The sequence below is a fragment of the Peromyscus californicus genome, unplaced genomic scaffold (assembly GCF_007827085.1).
Source record: "Peromyscus californicus insignis strain IS unplaced genomic scaffold, ASM782708v3 Scaffold_9__1_contigs__length_137607984, whole genome shotgun sequence".
Classification (NCBI taxonomy): Eukaryota; Metazoa; Chordata; class Mammalia; order Rodentia; family Cricetidae; genus Peromyscus; species Peromyscus californicus.
The window spans coordinates 137,481,349-137,505,485 of record NW_026294617.1 but is presented as its reverse complement, the minus strand read 5'-3'; the positions used below and the strand labels follow the sequence as shown (position 1 = coordinate 137,505,485).

The 24,137-nt window shown below is 39.1% G+C and overlaps 1 protein-coding gene across 1 annotated transcript in view; it reads right to left on the bottom strand.

Annotated features, from left to right (window-relative positions):
* Positions 1–20,697, bottom strand: part of Wls (Wnt ligand secretion mediator) — a 106,108-nt gene extending 85,411 nt beyond the window's left edge. Inside the window, exon 1 of the mRNA XM_052730502.1 lies at positions 20,356–20,697. Coding sequence (XP_052586462.1) covers positions 20,356–20,461 — 106 coding nt within the window. The 5' untranslated portion in view covers positions 20,462–20,697. The remainder of the gene's footprint in view (positions 1–20,355) is intronic.
* Between the last annotated feature and the right edge of the window lie 3,440 nt (positions 20,698–24,137).

The window sequence follows — 24,137 nt, the reverse complement described above, 5'->3', positions numbered from 1 at the left end:
TTTCTGGTCAATTTGCAGCCACCTCCAGCTTTTGCTCTCCAAAATCTGTTTCTTTTAGAAGTATTTTTTGTTGTTTTGGCTTTTTGAAACAGGGTTTTTCTGTGTAGCCCTGGCTATGCTGGAACAAGCTCTGTAGACCAAGCTATCCTGGAACTCAGAGCTCTGCCTGCTTGTGCCTTCCCCACCACCATCGCCAGTGTTGGGATTAAAAGCATGTGCCACCACTCCTGGATAGAAGAATTTTCTAAAGAAATGCAATGAATAAGTTAAGGAAGTCCAAATCAGTGACTTAAGGATACTTCAGTTTTTCTAGAATTTAAAATGTAAAACCAAGTCAACCAAAGAATCTAGTTCCAAATAAACAGCTCAAAGGGTTAAGCTATGAATATAAAACACTTAGCACACTGTCTATAGTGTAAATGGTGCTCAAATAATATTGCCTGATTATAATCATATTTTGTTGTGTAGTGCTAAACAATATTTTTTATAATTATCTCAACTTTTCTACTCACCTAAAATACTTTTACCTTATCTATATTTTGATTCCCTGTTAAAATCAGATGCTTCACATGCACTGTCTTCTTTTGCAATAGGTTACAAGGTAAAGCAAGCTTAGATCTCACAGTTGACAATCAGTCAACTCATTCCAGTGCATTCTTTCCTTAGCATCACAGATGAACAGATGATCCTGTCCCATGACTCTATGTCTTCCAGAATTTTGTGAAGTGGAAAATATGCCTTAATCATCATCAAAATAGACCTCTGATCAGCGTTTAAGAGCACTGGTTGGCAATCTTGGGCATATACCCAAAGGATGCTCAATCATACAACAAGGGCACTTGCTCAAATATGTTCATAGCAGCATTATTCATAATAGCCAGAACCTGGAAACAACCTAGATGCTCCTCAACCGAAGAATGGATAAGGAAAATGGGGTATAGTTATACAATGGAGTATTATTCAGCTGTAAAAAACAATGACCTCATGAAATTTTCAGGCAAATAGATGGAACTAGAAAAAAATCATTATGAGTGAGGTAACCCAGACCCAGAAAGACAAACACAGCATGTACTCACTCATAAGTGGATATTAGGAGTAAAGTATAGGATAGCCAACCTAAGATCCACAGCCCCAGAGAGGCTGGATAACAAGGAGAGCTCAGAGAGGGATGCATGGATTTCCCTGGGAAGGAGAAATGGAGGCAATCTCCTGGGTAAGGGGTGGTGGAGGAATGGGAACTTGAGGGAGCAGGTCGGGTAGGCTGGGTGTGGAAGGCGGGTTAGGGTGAGATGGAGGGGGAGTAAAGAGACATTTGGATGGGGAGCATTTGGGGGTTAGGGAGAAACCTGGCACCAGGGAACCCACCCAGGAATCCATAAGGATAACCATAGCTAAGACTCCTAGCAATAGTGGAGAATTTAGATGCCTTAACTGGCCATCTACTCTAACCAGGTTGGTGACTACCCTAATTATCATCAGAGATACTCTACCCAGTAACTGATGGAAGCAGATGCAGAGATCCAAGCCAACCAGCCGAGCTCTGGGAGCCTTGCTGAAGAAAGGGAGAAGGGATTGTACAAGCCTGGGGTGTAGTGATGGGGGAATCCACAGGGGCAAAACAATTTATATATAAAAAAGAGCACTGGTTGGTCTTTCAAAAGACCTAGGTTCTGTTCACAGAACTCGCATGGCAACTCACAGCTGTCCATAATGCCAGTTCCAGGGGATCCATGCCCTTCTTCTGGCCTACAAGGTACCAGACATGCACATGATACACAGACATACATATAAAATAAAACTAAATAAATCAAAATAAATGTCTGATCCACAGATAAGCAAAAAACTCAAGATTTACCCTACTGTCTTTAATAAAAAATGCGTGGGATGGGGAGAAGGGGGGCGTGGGGAGGCGGGGGGAAATGGGGAGGTGGAAAGACCAACACATTTGGTTTTGAGGAAAAGCATGCCCTGTTTTAACTGCCAAAGGAAATGTCTCCAAGCAAAGACAGGAAGAACCATGAAGGATTAGATATCTAAAAAGGCAAATGACACTCAAGCCAGACTTCTTCATACTAGACACAAGGCTTTTTCTATTTAGTTCATTATTAACTTAGAACATGAATGATATAAATCTTGTCTTCAATTATGCATATCAAATTGTATTTCAAATAATCACCCAATTTTTGAAAATCTATGTCAGACTCCAGTTATTCAGTGATATCTTTTCTTAAAATAAGCTTAGTGCTTTTCTTGGTCTATTTCAACTAACTTGGCCCTTAATAGCAACTTGTTTTCTTGGTCTTGAATTGAAGTTGTTGAAAGACAAGATCTAGGTATACATACTCTACTGTAGCCCAGAGCTAATCCAGTTAGAGAACTGTAGTAACGTGCTGAGTTGCTGCTTATTCTGCCTCATAGTCTCGAGCCTGTCTTAAAGAAACCTCGAGAGTCATCATAAACACTAACGAAATTTCACAGCCATCCACAGAGGAACTGTTCTGTTTGTACAATCATTAAAAATTCTCTTCTGCCTTCAAAAAATTGATTTCAGCTGCTTGGACACCACGTGTATCTTTCACATGTATACGAAACTCAGAGCATGTGCTAGAATGAAACTTTGTTTCAAAGTCAGAAGTTTAGCCAAATTCTAAGAATTCTAAGAATTATCACTTACAACCTTCACTAGCAACTCGATGCTAAACAGTGATACCTAAACACAAGCACACACACACACACATACACACATAATTTCAAATAGTTTTCTAATAACAGTATTATACCTAACACATTTTTACAGGAGCTCCATTCCAACCAAATGCAATGTTTGCAATGCAGCAATGGTTTCCACTAACCTTAATTTTAAAACAACGATGTAGTAAGTACAGTAATCTTTTAACTGTGAGAGATAAACTATTCAAAGATGCTTGAGCAAAAAAAATTAAGCCGGGCGGTGGTGGCGCACGCCTTGAATCCCAGAACTCGGGATGCAGAGCCAGGAGGATCTCTGTGAGTTCAAGGCCAGCCTGGTCTACAGAGCAAGATCCAGGAAAGGCGCAAAGCTACACAGAGAAACCCTGTCTCAAAAAACAAAACAAACAAGCAAACAAAAAATTAAATCAGCTGAGTATAATGGTGCATGGCCATGCACCCCCCGCAAACAGAAGGATTCAATTCTGAGGCAGCCTGCATTACACAGTGAGATTCTGTCAAAGGGAAGAAAGAAAGAAAGAGGAGAAAGCAGGGAAGAAGAAAAACCTATCAATCATTTAGTGATTTAAAGTTCACACTAAGTGATCTTTAAATGGTTGTTTTGAGAAATCAAAATATGTCAAGAGGTTTTATTTCTTTCCATGATTAAATTCTACCCCTTATTTTATTAGACTCCAACAGATTAACAGGCTTGTGTTTTCTGAGTTCAAACTCAGAATTAAAGAAAAAATATGCTTCTTCTTGATGGCCTCTTCCAAGGTCTCAGAATTCACTCTGATTAGATAAATTTCAGCCATGCATTCATGGTAGCTAGACTTGGCTTGGCTTCATTTCTATCATTGGAACCAAAAAAAAAAAAATAGTCGCTGAAGCCATATGGATTAAGGAGGTAAAGAAAGTGCAAAAAATAATTCAGAGTCCTGCTACCAAAACAAACAGGTTGAACCCAGGGAAGGTACCACCCCCAATGTTCTAGTTTTTAACTTCTGTGTTTACGATAAAACACTGACCAAAAGCAACTGAGGAAACGAAAGGGTTTAATTCAGCTTATAGGTTACAGTCTGTCACTGAAAGAAATCAGCCAAGCAGAAATCATGGAATAATGCTGCTTGCTGGCTCACTTGAAGATCTATGCTTAGCTAACTTTCTTATACAGCCTAGAACCCTCTGCTCAGGGAATGGTGCTGCCTACAGTGGACTGGTCCCTTCTTTATCAATTAACAATCAAGCAAATCCTCCACAGACATACCCACAGGCCAATCTGATCCAAGTAATTCCTCAACCGAGAATCTCATCTCTGCTGACTCCATGTGGCGTCAAGTAGAGAGCTGAAGCTAAACTAAGCTACCCCTCAAAAACAAAACAAAACAACAAGAACAAAAGACATAAAAGTAAACAAAACTTACAGTAAATCCTTCTTTTCCTGATTTTCAAAAACTTTCATTCTTGAAATGACAAACTTTGAAAACACAACATTGAAGGAAAGAAGCAACTAAGCAAATCAAGTCACTAAATAGAAAGAGGCTCACCTTCACATTTAACCTTCATATTTAACAGAAGATTATAAAAGAAACAAGGAGGATATACTTAGCACATTAACAAAAACTTTAAAAATTTAAGAAATGCCCAATATTAGCCAATAATCATAGAGATGTTGTGCACTCCTAGACTTAGCTAGCTGGTTGCGTGGTGATCATCAGTCTTTAAAGGTAAACCCATAGACTTGAAGCTGCTAATTAAACCATAAATATGTGAAAATAGTTCAACTATGAAGGTTTTCAAAATATTTTATAACAGCTTCTAGTCTGAAAATATTGAGAACTCAAATCAAAGAACTCTGAATAATTCAATTGTGTTGTTCTGTGACACATCATACTAACACCCAAATGGCCATCTATTGGCATGGCATAGTTAAGAAAAAGCCACATCACAGAATTAATATTGTAGGTGACCAAACATCAGCAAAACCTAGTCAACTGGCTTTGCCCTTTTCTTGAGAGTATTTTCTGGCTCCTCCTTTAAAATTTGCCAAAATACCTAAAGAACTAGATTCTGCTTGGGGAAATTGAAAAACACCTGACAACCTGAAATAGACCACAGTTTAAAGAGACATCCAACAATTGTTCACTGAAGCAACTATGAGTTAGATGGAGAAAGACGAAGAAAAGACTACAGAGAGCATTTGCTTCTCCCAGAGGAGAGCTCAGAAAGTAATTTGGTAATTTCTACAACAAATAATTCTACATTAAAAAATACAACTATGCCGCTTTACTCTTTTTACACCTGTTCCCATGTAGCAAATAAGATTCCAAATTTCCAAGTTTTAATTACCACAAATCTAGTGCTTTCCCAAACAAAACACACCATAAACATAGTTCTTTTTTCAGTTTCCATGACTTTAAATTTGAAGATCCCTGGTGGACTGGCCTATCTTGGAGTTTTGGCAAGATCAAATGAGGTGATTTCTACAAAAGCACTTTGAAGAAGGATAAAAGCTGTCTATAAATGTAAGGTATCAGAAATATCAAATGCATCTCCTAGACTTAACATACACTCCATAAAGCAAGATAAAGGTCATGACAAACCTTTGGTTCCTGCATTACCTCCATTTTTTTTCCTATTGTTATTTCTGAAAACCAAATGTTTGCTTACATTTCCCTATAGTATAGGGGGAGGCTCTCACTGACTTTAAATTATCTGAAGAGTGATTATAAAAACACAATTCTATAATTTTAAACAGGTAATTAAATAATGAAATTAATACCAAAGAAAATTTTAAAAGGCAGATGTGCCTGGGAAAGACAATTAAAAAGGGCAAATGCCTACACTATGAACAAATACAGGGCTAATGGTTTTCATATTATCTCATTAAAGTCAGGACAATTATATATCCTAGAAGACATTTCTGAATGTGTGCATTCATTAGAATAATGTGAATATTTTACAGGACTCCAATACCTTCATGTTTGAGAAACTACTGCTTCAAAAAAGGTTGTTTCTTGGTAGGACTGTGCCTCTAAACCACAGATTTATAGTATTTTTTTCTACAGTGAACTCATTTTCAAGAAAGTAAAGCTTTTAAGAAAACATGGATAGAGAGATAATAAGCATACCAGAATTTTTAAGTACGCTTTTGTCTTAAATCCCTCCCCCAAGTCTATCCTCCGCCCCTTGAGGATATTTACAATCTTCTATGACACATGCTCTGTACCTTCTTGGTTCAAGGAAAACACACCTACAGCATTTCAAATTAACTACTGACCCTTGCTCTCACACTATAAACAAACCCTTTTCAGAATCTCAATTGCATTGTGTCCACATTGGTTAAAGCTGGAAGCCTGGTGACCTCATGTGGTGTTAGCTTCTCCCATGCACCAACAGCATCCGCCTTTCTACTCAATTACCCTCTTTGGTGCCAGAGGATTGCTACCCAATGAACATACACAATAGGCTTCTGCTTCATTACACTAACCAACAGCAGGATAGAAATAAGCAGAAGAGGAATAAACAAGCTAATTTATCATGAGGCCAGAGCAAGTGTTCACCAGTCTTGCCATGGAAAACTTGAGTGGTTAACAGGCATTCTCTGCAGTTTGAGGTGATCTTTATGATCTTACAGAGTATAGACCAGCTGCAACAGAACCTCAATGATTCAATAATTTTTCAGATTATCAGGTGTGACCACAAGCACAGAAGAATCCCTACCTTGAAAACTCATAAATTCCTATATAAAATCTAATCAATAATTATTTAGGGACACTCAGCCCTGGATTTCAGATAATGGGGACCAACATTCTGATAATTTGCCCCAAGTTCTCAACCTGACTGTGGGTCCTCTGTTATTCATCATGAACGAGGTGGTCAGGAGGGACCCAGCCTCTTTGTGAGGAGGATCTGGTGCCCCCTTCATTAGGCAAGGGCACAGCGGTTGATTAAATTAACAACTTCGGAGGGCTTCAGTCCCAGTTCCCAGACATTAGCACCATCATCCAGAACAAATTAAAGTCTCACAGCAATTAAGCAGATTTTGAAAATGAATTTCCCATGGTTCAATGGCTCAATAGCAATCTTGAGTTAAGTAGTAGAACAGAGCTTGAAGGAAAGAGGAGGAATTGCTAAATTTCTAAAGTAAAGTGCAGCTGGCAGAAAGACAACAGAAAGCCTCTGTTAAGTGTCTCTACTTAGTGAGACTGAATTTCAGGCACTAGAGGTGAAAAAATAAATAAAATTTAAACAAAATTGTTGCATTAAAATGGTGAATTTCGGAAAGATTTCTTTTTTCTATTTTTATTATTTTTAATTCCTTTAAGGTTGTTATATTCCTAATTAAAAATTAAAATAGACAGAAAAATTTCCTTTCACCAGATTTTAAACTCAAACCAACAGTCTAGGACCATCCACATCTTAGAGATCTTTACAACAGCTTCCCCAGGACACTGGGTGAAAGGACTAAGACTAAAAATAAAATAGTCATTGTTTAATTTTAAGGATTCAGTATTTGACAGACCCCTTAATAAAGTCTTTTAACATCTTATTTAATCTTATAGTAATTTTAGGAGATAAGCCTGGTGAATCCTACTTTACCCTCTTTGAAGAATACTTTCAGACTTGAGTTAAGTAATTATTCAAGGTTGCATAACCAGCACATGGTGGAGCCAGGACTTGAATCCACACCTTCTGCGTGATAGCTCACTGGTACAGTGCTTGTTGAGATTTTAAACTCCCATTTAAATCTAATTTTCCAGTCTCAAAGAACAACCATATGTCATGTCTGCAAAATTCTTAGAAAAGTAGAAAAACAAATTCCAATTTTTAAGAGTTTGTAGTCAAACTGTGGGGCTTCTAAAATAAGTCTTTCAGAACAGTCCTCGTGAAGCAGAGAAATACATCTAAAATAAGTCCCTCCAGAACAGCCCTGATGAAGCACAAGAAATATATTTGCTTTGTAAACACAATAAATCACAAGTTTTCCACTATCACTCAGCATCTCTATTTGATTATTCAAACTTTGGAAATATATGCACTAGAGCATATTTCCTTTATACTTAATTGTCAAGTATGGATAAGCAACCACAGTCAATTACCTATGTTTATTCCCAATCAAAGAAAAAAACACATCAACAAGAGGGAATGACAATGAACAGTGACCAGGAAGCTTGGATCAAACTACATGCTGTCCCTTGGTCTCCTCTGGGCCTTGGATTCCACAATATAAGAGAAGGTCCCTTTTCAACTCCAAAAATAGTACAAGTTTATTTATATCCAAGCATACATACCATGAGGATATGCATGAACTTTTATTAACATGTTCAAGTGAAAAATAAAAGCCTTACCTTCATTTAAACATAAAACTATAGCTTGGAATACAACACTATAAAATTTAGGGCAAACCTTAATGAATATTTTTGATATCTTTTCAGTAAGTCCAAAGTGTAAGGCATTTATCCATGCATTTCTTCAACCATATTCCTGGTACTCATATTGTACTCAACTATGGTAACAACTACATGTCAAGATGGAGCTTATAGTTATATAGCATCTTAAATGTTATATTATTCTTATTTCAAAATTCAAATGGTGATAGTGATGTATACTGGTAGAGTGCTTACCTAGCATGTACATGCCTCTAGTGTCACACACACAAAAATATTCTAACAATACATTTCTATAGTTCTAGTTAATACTCCAATAGCTGATATTGTATTAGTAAAAGATCGTTTTCCCTCTATCATATAGTATGCATTTGGAAGAAGAAAAATGTCATATGGATAATGACTTGAGTTTTATATTGTAAAACAGAAGAGCAACTAAGGCTTTTGTTGTAACCATCAGAGATAGAACATGTAAGTAAAATTTCTTTAAAATTTGTTACCTAGGCTTACCTATGCTATGTATAGCCATGAATACTAGCCCAGGATTTTAGATTTTGAGGAGAGTGCTAGTCATTTAACTCAGGGCCTTGTCTGAGCTATATTCCCAACCCCAAGCCAGAATATGAAAAGGAAAATATTTAAGATTCAAATTAAACCTTATGAAAGCTATTAAAAACTAAACCAAAAGATAAATGAACCACTGTGATTACCAAATATGTGAATGACATACTTCTTGAACTATTGGTTAGCACAGACTATGCCAATAAGACAGTTATAAAGCCATATTGTTGGGTTTCTAATAGTACCTAACCAACTGAGAAACAAAAAAATAAAACACAAAGTGAACACAAATGTATACATGTGTGTGCTAAGCATGTACTTAGTGGTAACTTCTAATCCAGAAATGTGGTTCTCAGAAAGTGATTCTTCTATGCCTTTGAGCAGGCACACTTGGAACAAATACATAAATTATACTCTCACTTAAATTCCATGTTCTGCCTGTAAATTCTTTAGGTAAGGAAACTGAGACTCACAACACATTAAAGTTTTGCCTAGGTTTCAAAGGAAGTCTGATAACAATTAGATAAATCAGATCACTACCACTGGTTGCTACAATAAAATTCCTAGAACTTGAAAAACTTTGACCAGAAGGTTTAGTGCACTTTTCTTTTATTTTTCTCATACATAATAGACAAGTATGCTACTATAACTGAGCTATAATTCCAGTCCTCTTTTTACTCATTTGAGACAGGGTCTCACTAAATTGCTGATTCTGGCCTGGAAGTCACTCCCCAAGTAACAATGATCCTTCTGCTTTAGTCTCTTGAGTGCTGAGATAAAGGCTTTTACTACCCAGTATAGCCGACTTTCTTTTGGGCCACCAACCAGCTCCCAAATCAGGACATGGAGACTTAATATTAGTTATGAAAGTTCAGCCTTAGTTTGTGCTTGTCCCACTAGTTCTTATAACTTATATTAACCTGTTTCTCTTGATCTATGTTTTGCTTTGGGCTTTTTACCTTCCTTTCAATCTGTATGTCCTACTCTGTGTCTGGCTGGCTGGAGGCTGCTTTTTACCTTCCTTTCAATCTGTATGTCCTACTCTGTGTCTGGCTGGCTGGAGGCTGCCTGGCTGGCTGGTGCTAGGGCATCTCCCCTTCTTTTCCCCTCATTCTCTGCTTTCTTTCCTCTTCTCTTCTTTCCTCCTAAGCTATTCTCTCTGCCCACAAGCTCCTCCTATCCCTTTACTGCCTAGCTATTGGCCATTCAGCTTTTTATTAGACCAATCAGGTGCCTTAGACAGGCAAAGTGAAACAGCAACACATCTTTATATAATTAAAAACAGAATAAACAAATGTAACACATATTTGTCTAGTTAAACAAATTAAATATAAACAAATGCCTTCACATAGTTAAAATAATATTCTGCAACATAAATAAATGTAACACATCTTTACATAGTTAAAATAATACTCCATAGCAACCCAGGTTTTCAGTAAACAAAAACCATCATATGAGAAACCTTTAGCTACCATGCTGCTATTTTATAAAATAACTATTTCTCAAGAATCCTTCAATACACCCAAGTAATCAGCAAGTACCTTTCTAAATTTCAACAGCTCTCTAAGTGTGAAGAATTAGTGGCTTACCTAGACAGAACTAAGTCCTACTTCATAAAAGTTACTGTCTCATAGATATGTTAACCCTGGTCTTAATCAGAATCTCAAACATATTCATCCTTCTCCTAAAATACATTTTCTTGAGTGAATGGAGTAATGGAAGAAAGTAATGGAGGAATTTTTTGGTATCTGTGAAAAGAAAAAAGAAAGAAAGAAAAGGAAAAGAAGGGAGAAAAGAAGAAAGGAAAACAAATCCTATTTAAAAGATAGTGCTCATTCATTTTAAAAATCAACATGTTATCTCTTTTTCTTTCTTTCTTTTCATCAGCTATTACACAGAAATATCATGTTCTCTTAGAGTACAACTCTGTTCTGCCTGAGCACGTACAAAGAGTGGTGCCAAGGTCTTAACAGATCTGTACTCTCATGAACCTGAAGGTTCTATGCAGCCAGACGTTGAAACAAAGATAACTCAGGTCCTACAGTTTTCTGATGCAGCCACCTCTGTCCTCCAAAATGTAGAGACATGTTCTGTAAGTGATAGCAGTTTGTTCATAGCCTCAATAATTTTATTTATAATTGTTTAGCTCAGGATTGCAAAGCTAACGCAGGAACCTGGTTCACACAGGACAGAATCAGCTTAAGAGAACTGAGCAAAGAAAGGAATGTGGGGGTGTGTCTTTCCCATTAAAGGCATTCTACTCAGGGCAAGTTACAGCCTAAAGGACAGCATAAAACATGTTGAGAAAGAGATTAAAAGAAACTGGACCTCAAAAATGCATGATTGACTTCAGAGAAGGCTGGATTTAACAAAGTTGGAACCACTTTTTGGTTGTGATAACCTGAAGGGCAAACATGCTAAGTAGGAAAGACTGAAAGTCAATATCATGTTAACTAAATTACATGTTGCTTCATGACTGCTTTGTTCAAGGAAAGGAAAGACAAAGGAAGAAGAACTTACAGTGCAATCCATGAGGTTGGCTTTATTAATGTAGAACCTGAAAAACACCGAGTCAACCATTTTTAGACCAATTGCCTTTTTTTCTAAAGAGAAATTTTAATACCTTGTCAAAATAATATAGTAGGTTTGATCTTTCCTTTTATTTCCCTCTGCTCTCTTAGACATATGCATTTGTGGATAAAGCCCCTGAGCTATGCAAGGGAATTAGCCAGAAGTTTAAGAAAGTCCTATAATTTGCATGAACCAGTTTAAAAAAAAAAAAAGAGCACTCCTTTTTCTGAGAACATTAAAAGCATACAACAGGAAGGAGAAAAGGCAGCAGGAACTTGAAAGTACAGGATTTAAATGGGCATGGAAATGGAAGTACTAGCTTGGGGTGGGGGAGTGAGTGGCATCAGAAAAAAAGGAGGCGTGAGAAATCCAGCCTAGCTATGTCATGAAGGGATGTTTGCACAGGCCTTAAATTTCTTTTTTCTGGGCCACATTCTGCTATCATCTCCTTTGATATCCACACTGCCCTCTTTCCTTTACCCATTACATTCAATACCTATTGTACAGGCTAAATAAAGCCAAAGGAGACTCTTCAGCACCCATTTCCCAAGTTTTCTGTAATGCTCATCTACCCTTTGCTGCAAGATGCCATGTCACCAAGGAGGCATGTGAGGTTGTTAGGCTTAGCCCTTGCCAGCATGGCTTACAAGCATAGTCACAATCACAGTGCTGTTATAAGGATTGTTATGTGTCAGGTATTGGAATCATTTGTTTAGGAGGCTAAGTCTTTTGGTACTCAGGTAGCAATGGTAATGCTTAGCTTGAGGAAGGGACATAAGCCAAAAAAGGAGTATGAGCTTTCATGTCATATTTCATCTGTGTGGAACCTCACTCTTGCCCCTTTGTGTTTCTTAGAAATGGAAGGAACATGAGAAAACCAAAAAGAAAAAAAAAGGAAAGAAATAGAAGGGACAGTGGGATAAAAGCAGCATCCAACATTAAGAACATGGCTTAGGATTGAATAAAAGATAGCTTCAAAAAAGTTCCTTAGACTGGTCCTGTGGAACTATAATCGCAGGATCTCCATTACTCAGAGCAACAACAGGATATCTAAGAAGAGTTTTGGTGAAGGTACAGTGATAATGGTGTGCCAGAGGCCTTGAACCAGAGATTCACAGCAATAAACGTTTTGGAGGTGGGGCTGATTGGACAAAAGGGTATACTGAATGACACACAGCAGCTCCAAATGCCACTAGAATGAAGGAAGAGGTATTGGAAAGATGGAGGAACAAGGTGGTTTGTTTATTTGTTTTGTTTTTAACTAATTTTGGGGGGTCTTTTGGGGGACATGCTGCAAGGGTGAGGGTTGGTTATGGAGGGACTGGAAGGTGAGCAGGATTGGGGTACATGATGTGAAATTCCCAAAGAACCAATAAAGAATTATGTTTAAAGAAAAAAATCCTAATGTGTATATACAGCAATGTACTTCCTGGTATACATTATTGATTGAACACTTTTTATTGTGGGAAATTGCAGTAGAAAACACCCTAGAACTGGATGATGGTGGAGCACCTTTAGTACCAGCACTTAGGAGGCAGAGGCAGGTGGATCACTGTGAATTCAAGGCCAGCCTGGTCTACAAAGTGAATTCCAGAACAGCCAGAGATGTTACACAGAGAAACCCTGTCTTGAAAACAAACAAACAAAACAAAACTCCACACAAAACAAACAAACAAACAAAAATTCAGCCCAGATAGCAATTATACTGGTGAAAAATTAAAGAACATTTGTAAAAAATATTTAATTGTCTTGGTTCCCTGGTTTTTTGAAATTGTTAACTTTTGAACAAAGAAAAAGATCAATTTTAAAGGAAATAAACACTATCATTGAAATTAGGAAAAAAAAATTCCTTAAATGGGTCTGAGATTCAAATGAATTTTTGAGAAAGCAGCAGTAATATCATTGTGGATTGTAATGAGCGTTAAATGAATCAATACATTTGAAATGTTTTACATGGTCACCCAAAAGGCAACAATTACAGCAAGGCAAATACCTGCTCCTGGTCAGACAGTAACATGATTCTTATTTTTGTTCCTCTACAAAACTTTGATAGGGATAGAATGTGGAGGTTCGATGAAGGAGCTGGGAAATCATTGAAAAAAGCCAAAGAGTCTCAGCATTTTTTTTTAATCCTGAAATATGAGGCATCTTCTTTTTCATAATTTAAAAATCATTTCAGTTTGTTTATGCAAAGTAAAAGTCACAAAACATTTCTTTATCTTAAAGTCCTGTCCTCCCATTATCATCAGACACTTTGGAACTACCTGATTCTGACCTACTTGTCTCTTTAGGCCATCATCACCAAGTTTCAGAACAGAAATCTACCCAAGTAAAACTAATATGATTGTGGAAATCTGTTGAAGTTTCTATCAAACGCAAGAACTTCAATTTTTCCATGTAGAAAAAAATATCTATTAGCATTTTCCCCAAAAATAAAAAGTACATTTCATGGTGTCAACATTGCTATTCCTGAGAGCTATTGCTCTTGGACGCTGACATTTTGGGAGGGATTTTTTTTTTTTTTTAAGTTTCAACTGCTCCCATTACTGCCATCCATACCTTTCAAAACCCTCTCCAGTCTCCAGTGATTCTTTCTCTTGTCTTCCTTTGAAAAGTCCAAACTTCTTATATAACTACATAAATAAGTCAAACTACCAGCTGGATAAAAGAAAATCAAGCAATCTTTCTTTCTGGTTAAATGAACCAGGCTGCTCAGACAATTGAATGATTCGTACAATTATGGGGGCTGGATAGAACTTGTAAGAAAAGAGTAAGAACGGTGCTTGAATGTTTCTAAAGGATACCTTCCCTTGGCTTGCCAGGATACTGCCTTGGCATTACAGTTAGACTTCCTTTATCATGATACAGATTATTCTTCCCTTCCATGTCATAACAATGAGAAATCAGTTATAGTTTCCTGTTCCTCATTATACTTCTCTGTATTAAAATCATTTCTACTTAGACCCAGAAGTCATGATTTATATAGGATCATTTAACTCTGGTTTGTGATATCAGATTGACTGGAGTCTAGTTCCATACTTGACTGAGAAAGTTAATCTTGAGAAATTTTACTAGAACTGTCTGCATCTTGGTTTATTAATATAATAGTGGTATAATAAAATGAGTAAAAAAATACCAATGATGGACCAGTGAAAAGATTCAGCAGGTAAAGGTGTTTGCCACAAAGTCTGACAACAAGAGTTCAATCTCTGGGGCCTACATGGTAGGATAGAACAACTCTTCTGAGTTGCTTGTCCTCTGAGATATACACACATACAAGCACACACATAATAATTTTTTACATTGTAATACCATTGGCAAGGCTCTTGTGGATTAAATTTTACAAAATCTGGCATTCAATACATGTTCAACATATTTTATTCATACATTCATTTCAGGATTAAGTATTAGTTAATAATTTGCTGAACAGCATAGCTTCCAATTTTGTATGTTCTCAAATTATCAATAAATAAGTGATTTGGAGAAACCTCATCATAAATTTTCTGTGGGTCTCCCTATGACTCCCCTAATTTACTGAGGCTCTAAGTCACCTCTTAACAATCTTTAAGCAGCATATAGCCCTGTCATGAGCACACCATGGGCCCAGATAAAGCACTTTGGACATTAGGCCAATGATACATCTAAGTTTTGAGCTAAGAACATTCTATAAAACTACTTTATGAGTGAGATAGGTATGACCCTTTCCTCAGTCAGCACATATTTAACAATAAAGGTTGCCAGGAATGGTAGCACATGCCTGTAATTTTAACACTTGGGAAGTAAGAGGCAGGCAGATCTATCTATGTGTCCTGGTCTGCATAGGGAACTCCATGCCAGCCAGGTGTACATAGTGAGATCCTGTCTCAAAAACAAACAAACAAAAAGGCACACACCTTTAATCCCAGCACTCGGGAGGCAGAGGGAGGTGGATCTCTGGGAGTTCAAGGCCAGCCTGGTCTGCAGAGCAAGATCTAGGACAGGCACCAAAACTACACAGAGAAACCCTGTCTCAGAAAAAACAAAACAAAACAACAACAACAAAAACAAACAAAAATAGTGTAAAAAAGAATAATGTAAAAAATATAAAAATAAAAGCCAAATTATTGTAAAATGTCAATTAGATAAGGCAGGGTTTATAGGCAGATGATTTGTAAACCTCACAAAACTATTCATAATTACCTCAAGGAACTATTTCTCACTTTATTAGGGAAAGAAAAGTTGCACTAGAAGGCTAGATGAGAGGTATTGAACCAATCAGAGAGCAATTAGAGACCATTAGCATAAGCATTGTCTCATTGTAATAAACAAGAGGTTTAGCTTGCTAAACATTAAGTAATGTTATTTTAATAATGAAAAAAAAGATTACCCTAAGTGAATTTATGAGGTTACACAGGCCTTACATAAATCACAGTAGTATGATTCCTCTAGGAGCTAACAAAAAGAATGAAAAAGTATAGTTTGATCAGGTATATAATTTTACAAAATAAAAGGCGTAATAAAACATAGAAAAATATGACCAGTATCAGCCAAAAAGCATTAGTACTTTTCAAGATTCTCAGAAGATACAGCCTAGTGTGGTGAGCCATACCTGTAATGCCAGAATTTGGGACATAGAAGAAGGAGGATCAGAAGTTGGAGAACACCCTCAGTCCACGAGTTCAAAACCAGCCTGGGGTACAAGAGACTCTCTCAAAAGAAGCAAACCAAAGATTCTCACCAGATACTTGACTACTTCAGGATTACAATGAGTACAATATTAATACAAACTAAAATGCAACATATACAGCAAAATTAAAATCTAATGTGCTTTGTTTCATTCAATTTATCAAATTTCTGCAACTTTCAAATGAATAATAGCAGCAGACAAATTGTCATATGAATGAATAACAACCAAGACCATCAACAGTTTCCACTTAATAACGGCATGATAGAGAGAGTTCTGCATCTTTGACAGCCCTGTTTGAGAAAATGTGTTAAATGTATATGTCTGTGTGTCTTACATACATTAGATCTTCAGCATTAAAAAGGGAGGTACGCGCCGGGCGGTGGTGGCACACGCGCCTTTAATCCCAGCACTCCGGAGGCAGAGCCAGGCGGATCTCTGTGAATTCGAGGCCAGCCTGGGCTACAGAGTGAGTTCCAGGAAAGATGCAAAGCTACACAGAGAAACCCTGTCTCGAAAAACCAAAAAAAAAAAAAAAAAAAAAAAAAAAAAGGGAGGTACGCACATGACTTTTGACAAAAGCAATTCTTCTTCCGAAAGAAATTATAACTGGTGATTTGTTTACTTTTACTTGAAATTTTAATGTGAAATTCTTATTTGTGGATTTGCTTAAAACAATTTAACCATAATCCATTCTGTTCAGTTGTAATCTCTGCTCACTTCATGATTTTAGAATAGGTGAAACAGTGACTTGATTCTTCAAACATCATATCCCCAGAAATGGTTCATCTGAAGCTGAACAAACTACACATGATGAGCCAGACACTCAAGTTCATGATTTTTAGTGGGCTGTGCTCTTGTTTCATGACACACAGTCTCCTTCCCCACCTCTTCCACTACCCCTACAGCTGCTTCTCCATGAACCAAAGAAAAATTATTTTAATATTTTTCAGGCTTGGTTTTCAGGATGGTAAAATTAAGCTATACCTTTCAAAATATTTTATTTTCCTTTTAGGATTCTTAAATATTAAATAAAGTCTAAACCTTAAAAAAGCTAGTCACTTAGTAAATTGTCTGAATGTATAAAATAACAGATACCTAATTTTATAGTGTCTCAAAGATTTAACAAAAACATAAATCACTAAATTTATAAACCTACCAGTTTCTACCATGTAAGATATTCCTTACAGACTCAGTTTGTAAAATTCCATCAAAAGTTCAACAATGTATACACACTGGCACAAGAAAAACACACAAAGCCAGCCAGAAAGCAAGTAAACAAGCTAGGTAAGAAGATTTTTAGGATACAGGGGATTTGAACTAAATCAAAACTCAATTCCTTCTATTTGTTTTTATAGCTACTTTTAAAATTTTCCCCTTGATTTTATGAGGTTACAATTGAATATTAGTCCAATGTCATATATAAAACTCTGAATACTAAAAGTTATACAATTAAAGATGAAAAGGATCTTAAATTCATATATCTACCAGTAAGGAGAAAAGCCTATTAGTTAAGTGACTAGCCTGGTCACTTTGAAATTCATGAATTGTTATGGCTGCTTAGGGGATTCGTAATTTTGTGTGTGTCCTGTGTTAGCACCGAGGAGCTTTCCCATAAGATTCTCGTTCCCTGAGATGTCATGTTTTCTCTCTTGAGGGAAAACAAGGATCCAAAAGTAACACAGTTCAAAAGGAATAACTAGCTACCTTAGGAAAACTACTCTATGATCAGTATACCAGGCCTAGTAAGTTGCAGAAGCATTGAGTGGGAGCAGAGGTTTCTAATCTTGTCCTTGTCTTCCTAGCCTAAAAACGTTCTTTCAAGTACTGATTCTACTAGTCCACTCTGAAAGTTTCATATACTTTCAATTAGAGAAGCTGAGTGTTTCCACATAGCATGCACCTCTTGCTAATATTCATTTCCTGTATTTTGGTCTAGAGAGCCTAGGTTACCTAAATTTATTTAGGAGCAAAAATGTTACTCTCCAAGTGGAAGAGGTAAAAACTAAAACACTACTCAGTTTGGGCTACATCTAATCTGTTCAGTCTCAGGACCAGAACTGTGGACAATCACTGCAGCAGGGAGAGAAGGAAAGTGAAACAATAAGGCTGTGTAAAAACTTCCTCCAAGAAATGTTATAGAGATGTTTCTTTTCCAAGGAACGTTAGAACTAAAGTAGTTTGTTAATTTAGGAAAAATCTGTTAGGCAAGGCCTGCAGCTTCAGTAATTAAGGGGGGGGGGCGTCTCCTGGGGAGGGGGGCGGGCGGGGAGAACAACCTTAGTGCTACTTATTCCCGACAAATCCTAATTTGAACAAACAAGTTCTCTAACTCTGGTCATTCTGATGTCCAGCAGACACTTACAGGAGCCCTTGGATCTCCTCTGTACAATAGTGAGGTTTCAGGAAATATACTAGTTCCAGAAGTGCTCTAGGAAACCTACAACGGGAACCAAGAGCTCTGTGGGCCCACATCAGCTTCGCGGGGGAGTGAAGGGGGAGGGGGCCTGCAGCGACAGGAAACTGTAATGGCTTACTATGTGCAAAAACCTCAAAGGGAAGGTCAGACAAGGATAATAGGCCAATTTAATTCTGAAAGCACAAGGTGCAAGAAATTTTATTATGGTCTGCCACTGAAATCACACAAGATCCAATAGCATCTAACTGCAACTGCTCATCAAGGGAAACAAGAGGTGTAATTGCAACCGCGGTATAATCACTGTGAGCCTGTCGAGACTGCTGCTGCCTACAGCTCCCAGCAGATAAGTATTAAGAGTCTGGAAAATCCAATACAGAGAAAAAGAGATTCTACATGGCGTAGCAAAACAAAAGCCAAAGCGTATGTGTGTATGTGTGTGTGTGTGTGTGTGTGTGTGTGTGTGTGTGTGTTGTGTGTGCAGTGATAAAGCTGTTTGCTGTTTAGCAGTATGTGTGTGTGTGCAGTGATAAAGCTGTTTAGAAGAGTGTGTGTGTGTGCGTGTGTGTGTGTGTGTGTGCGCGTGCGCGCGCGCAGTGATAAAGCTGTTTAGCAGTATGTGTGTGTGTGAGCGCGCGCACATGTGTGTGTGTGTGCACGCGCGCGCGCGCCCGGTGATGAAGCTGTTTAGCCCACACGAAGGACAGAGGCTTAGAAAACTCTGGTTTTAACATGTACTGGATCCCCTCTAAGAACTCTCTTCTTGAAGCTTCTCCCACTCTCCTTTGTTTAAAACACTCAGCTTCAATGTTACAAAGATTGGCAGTACCAGACTCTCTGGAATGCGAACCTAACACACCCAAGTCTAGAGGCAAAACACCGCGCCCATGACTCTCGGCGGGTCTAGAGAGCTCCTGCGTGGCCTAAGGGCTCCCATGAGGAGCACAGACACCCCCTCCCTCCCCGGCTCCAGCGCTCTTCCACCCAGCTAAGAGCAACAGCCACCCCCAAGGAAGCCAAACCTCCCAGCCGCGCCCGCTCCGAAGTTGGCACTGAAGTTTGTGCAAGGTTGTCCGCAATCTTGAGGAGGAAGGGACGTGAGGTGGAATGGACAGTGTAAGGAAGTTGAGTTTTCCGAATGGATACCGAGGCACAAGGTCGGCTACGTCGGAAGCCTTTCTGGCTCAAGAGGTTGAGTTAGTGCGCACTGGGAAAGTCTCCCTGGCGCCGTGGCTGGGGCTTGGGAGCTGTCACCTGAGGGCAGCCCAGGAGGGAGCAGGAAACGTCCTCCTGGCGCCAGGGGAGGACCCCCGGTTTCCGACTCACTGGATCTTGGGGCTCAACGCAGAGGGGGAGGGGAGATGGCAGAGGGGACAACAGGCAAAAGAAACACCTTTCAAACGGGCTTTCTGCTACACCCTCTCCAAGTTCATGTTGGGAGGGCTAGTTCTCTCCCAACCACCCTACTCCATCCCGCATTGAGTCCTCAGCTCAGCTCAGTCCACCGCCAGAGGTGGGTGGAGTGAGGTTTGGAAGCTAAGGGCTTAAAGGTTGAGACCCTAGATCCTGCCCTAGTCCCTCGCCGAGACAACCTAATGCATTTACACAAGCCACAGCCAGTAACAGCTCGCGGCTGACACAGGGCTCAGCTACCGACTCTCCTGTTATTCCTAATAAAGTCGATTGCGTTGCCCTCCCAGAGCTGATTGGAAGGGAACCGAGGGGAAAGGGGGCGGGCGAGGGGAAAGAGCAGGGGGAGCAATCAACTTTTCGACCCAGCACTTCCTCGCGATCCGTCGCCATGCTTAAGATCCACCCCCACCCCCTCCTGCCTTTCAAGTGGATACTGAAACTAGGCCAAAACTTTTCCCCTCCTTTTCTCTTTGCCACTAGACTGGATTGTGCCCCATGGAGCCCCATGGAGCTCTGCTTTCTTAAGCACAATAGCCGGACTAATTAGATCATAGAGGCAAGGCAGCGATACTGTAACAAGTAGCCCAAGAGGCAAAAGAGGGAAGGGCCGAAGAGAGGGAAAGGGGAAAGTTTGCAGCTCTCACACTTACCGATCAAGCCTCCCACCAGAAAGGCAACGATTTGAAAAACCAGCAGAATTCCTCCAACAATGCAGAGCTTCTTGGTGCTCATGTTTTCTATAATTGCCCCAGCCATTTCTGCCCCCCCCCACTTCTTTTCTCCTTTAAATAAATGTTTTAGGTTATGCTTTCGCTTCCCCTCTCCTTCTTCCTTGTCCTATTTTCCTGGTGCTGCAAAACTTCAAGGGTGCGATAGCACAGTCCAGATGGGACCCAGACCGCAGGCGCCCGCGCGGATCCCTGGGCGAAGCTGCTCGGGCTCCCCAGATGCCCAGAGCTGAGACTGCGGCCGCTCGGCAGCCAGTGGACGCTTAAAGGAGCAGGGAAGCGGATCACATGACACGCCTCCCTCTCTTTCTTCCTCCCTCCCTCTCGCGTTTCCTCCCTCCCTCCCTCCCTCCCTGTCTTCCTCAACCCTGGCCCGCCAGTTCAGAGATCTGAGCTCCCGCCAGCTTTGGCTACCCGCTCTCAGGTCTGGCCTGCAGCTTGCCCGGGCAACAGCTGGTATCTTGAGGGTGGTGGATGGTGGTGTTGAATGGACTCGGCATGGCATAAACAGCCTCTCGCGTGTTTCCTTTTCTGGTTCCAAAAGTATGGGATTTAAGTCACTAGTGGGCCGCTTTGCAAACCCTTAACTTACACATTGAACCCACCCCACCACCAACCACTAGAACTCTAGGAAAGAGGTGAATTTTAAAAAGAAATATAATGAGGGTTAAGTCAAAGGATAAAGAGAAGAAATAAGATCTCGGTTCAGGTTCCTTCTGCCTAGTCCTAGCCTGGGTTATACCCAGCTAAATCCCCCACTAAACTGCCCTCCAAGAAGCCTGACTGTCTAGTCAAACAAACCTCTGTTCCTTACTCCACCCTGGACTTCCAGTCTTGGTCTTAACTATTATCATAACGCTTTAAAGTTAATTCAAAACCCAATTTGTTTTAAAAAAAACTCTTCGTTTTGTTTTTTTACATTACCTTTATAGTCTCTCTTAAGAGTTGATCCCCTCCAATCCTGCTCTCACATTGTCACCTATTATAAGGTCTTGTGTATGCACATTTGTTTCCATTACTAAGCTATAAGGTCTTGGGAGATTGGGACCAAATTCAGTTTTCTTTGTATACCACCCCCACCCCCATAGTGCCTAACAAAATTCTCACACTAGGAGATCCTGCATGAACTTTTGTGGAATGAATAAATGAGGAATGCTTAAGCAAGCCCACAGTTTGCATTTCAAAAGCCTTAAGGAATTTAGCTGGGTTAGATAGTACACTTGTTAAGTAGTACCAGTCAGAGTTTCAGGTGGGTGGTCACAGCTAAGGAGACTGAGTCAGGAGGATTAGGAGTTTAAGACCAACCTGGATAACTTTGAGATACCCTGTCTCAAAATAAAAAGTAAAAAGTGATCTGGAGATGTAGCTCTGTGGGAGAACTCTTGCTTAGCATGTAGTATGGGACTCTAGATTCAAACCCCATCTGAGACAGAGAAGGAGGAAAAAGAATGTTAACTCTTTGAGAGATGTGTTTATATTTATACACTACTTCCAAGGAAAAGTAGTGGACAGTGAGTAATCATAAGAGTTTTTTTGGTCAGTCTGTCCCAAACTCCAGGGTCTGGTTTCTCCATGTTTCATAAACTGTCTATTTAACAAATACAACTCACATCACACCTTAGCTTTATAAAGGTGGCTCCTTGTCTTCCCAATACAAGTTTTCCAAAGTCACCAGAATACTTTATTTCTTGCTTCTTGTCCTGTTCCTGTGGAGGGACTATTCTAAGTGCTGCCCTCCTCTGATCTATTCCTGCACCTGCATAGATAACACCATGTAAGATATACTACATAAACAGGGTCATTCTTAGTCCCCAACTAGACCAGATACTCCTAAAGAGAGATACCAGGTTGCATCTATATAAAACTTTATCTCCTTGGCCTCTAGCAGACCCTAAGAGTTCCAGGGCCATAGCTGCTTTTTATTTATTGTTTCTTCCTTCAATCCTTTGTCCAACAGTCACTTACTGCCTTAATGTGTTTTCCTCTTTCCTTCCTGAGCACTAGAGGATACCAAAACTGCAAGAGTACACTGAAGGAACTACAGGCTACTTGTCATTCACTATAGAATGATTACTTGCATTGTAGTTGACATGTGAAACTCTCAGAAGGGAATACACAGCAGAACTGTGGATAGCAGTGCTCAGAAGTGTTTGAGTGCTACTTAGAGACTGGGCAGCCACTGTAGATGATTGTCCTTCTTTGTTTACATTTTCAGAAGACTATATCATATATGTGTGGCAGAGAAAAAGGAAGGAAGAAAAAAGGAGGGAAGAGAGGAAGAAATTGAGCGCCTCATTTTATAGGCGTCCTGCTGGATGCTGGACAGTGGACATGCTAAAACTGGTTGACTCATGACCTTTTTGAAATCACCTTTCTATATGGCTGTTCCTGCTTCATCAAACCTCAGATAGAGTCTTAGTTACTTTTCTGTTTCTGTGATAAGGTCATGACCAAGGCAACTTATAGAATAAAGAGTTTACATGGGCTTGTAGTTCCAGTGAGTTAGAGTCCATAATTGTACAACAAAGGTGTGGCATCAGGAATAGCTGATCCCCTAGTAGGAGGCAGAGGGAAAGCTAACTGAGAATACCTGAACCTTTTGAAACCTCAAATCCTACCCCTAGTAACAAACTTTCTCCAACAAGGCCACACGTCCTACTCCTTCCAAAAATTAAAAAAAAAAAAAAAAATCCTACCAATTGGGAACCAAGTATTCAGATATATAAGCCTATGAGGGGGCATTCTCATTCAAACCACCACAGGTACCTTCCCCTTTGTCATTGGTCTTGACTAGGAAAGCTCCTTTGCATGTAATGGAAAGCTTTGAGTAAACTTGTTATACTTTTCTCAAAAAGTGGATTTTGTGATAGGAATATCTACACAAGATGATTTAAAATTTTCAATTTCTGTTGTCTTTGTAAATATTAATAGTGACTATCAGATCATCATTTCCCAATGTGATAACATGAATACATAGAAAAAAACTACCTGCCCCTAGATCACTGACTAGTACCTTATAGTTACTAGTCAGCTCCAAGGCTCAATGTTCTCACCTATAAAAGGGAAATGATAAAAATACCAACATTATGGTATATTCTTACAAGGTATGGATACCTATTTTTTACTATTATATTAAGAAAACATTAATTGAATAAATAATCTTAGTCAGAAAAATAAAACTAGGGACTAGTGGTATAGCTCAGATGCTAAAGTGCTCGCTGAGCAGGCATAAAACCCTGTTTTTGTGATTGTTGTTTCTTGCTTTTTCAAGACAGGATTTTTCTGTATAACAGCCCAAGCTGTCCTGGAACTTACTTTGTAGACCAGGCCAGCCTCGAACTCACAGAGATCCACTTGTCTCTGCATCCTGAATTCTGGGATCAAAGACGTGTGCCACCACACCTGGCAGAACCCTAGTTTTAGTCCTATGGATGCATAAACTGGATATGGTAGCACACACCTGTAATCCCAGCATTGTAGAAGGTAGATAATCAGGAGGATCAGAAGTCTAAGGTCATCCTTGACTAACAAGGCCATATACAAAATTTGAGGCCAGCCTAAGATACATGAGCTCTTGTCTTAAAAAATAAAAGAAACTAATAAGGTTGATCTGTGATTAGTTGTTTATCAGATGTAACGTTTGATCATGTTATGAATACTTTTTTTAATGAGTCTGTATCTCAGTATTCAACCAGCTGTTTACT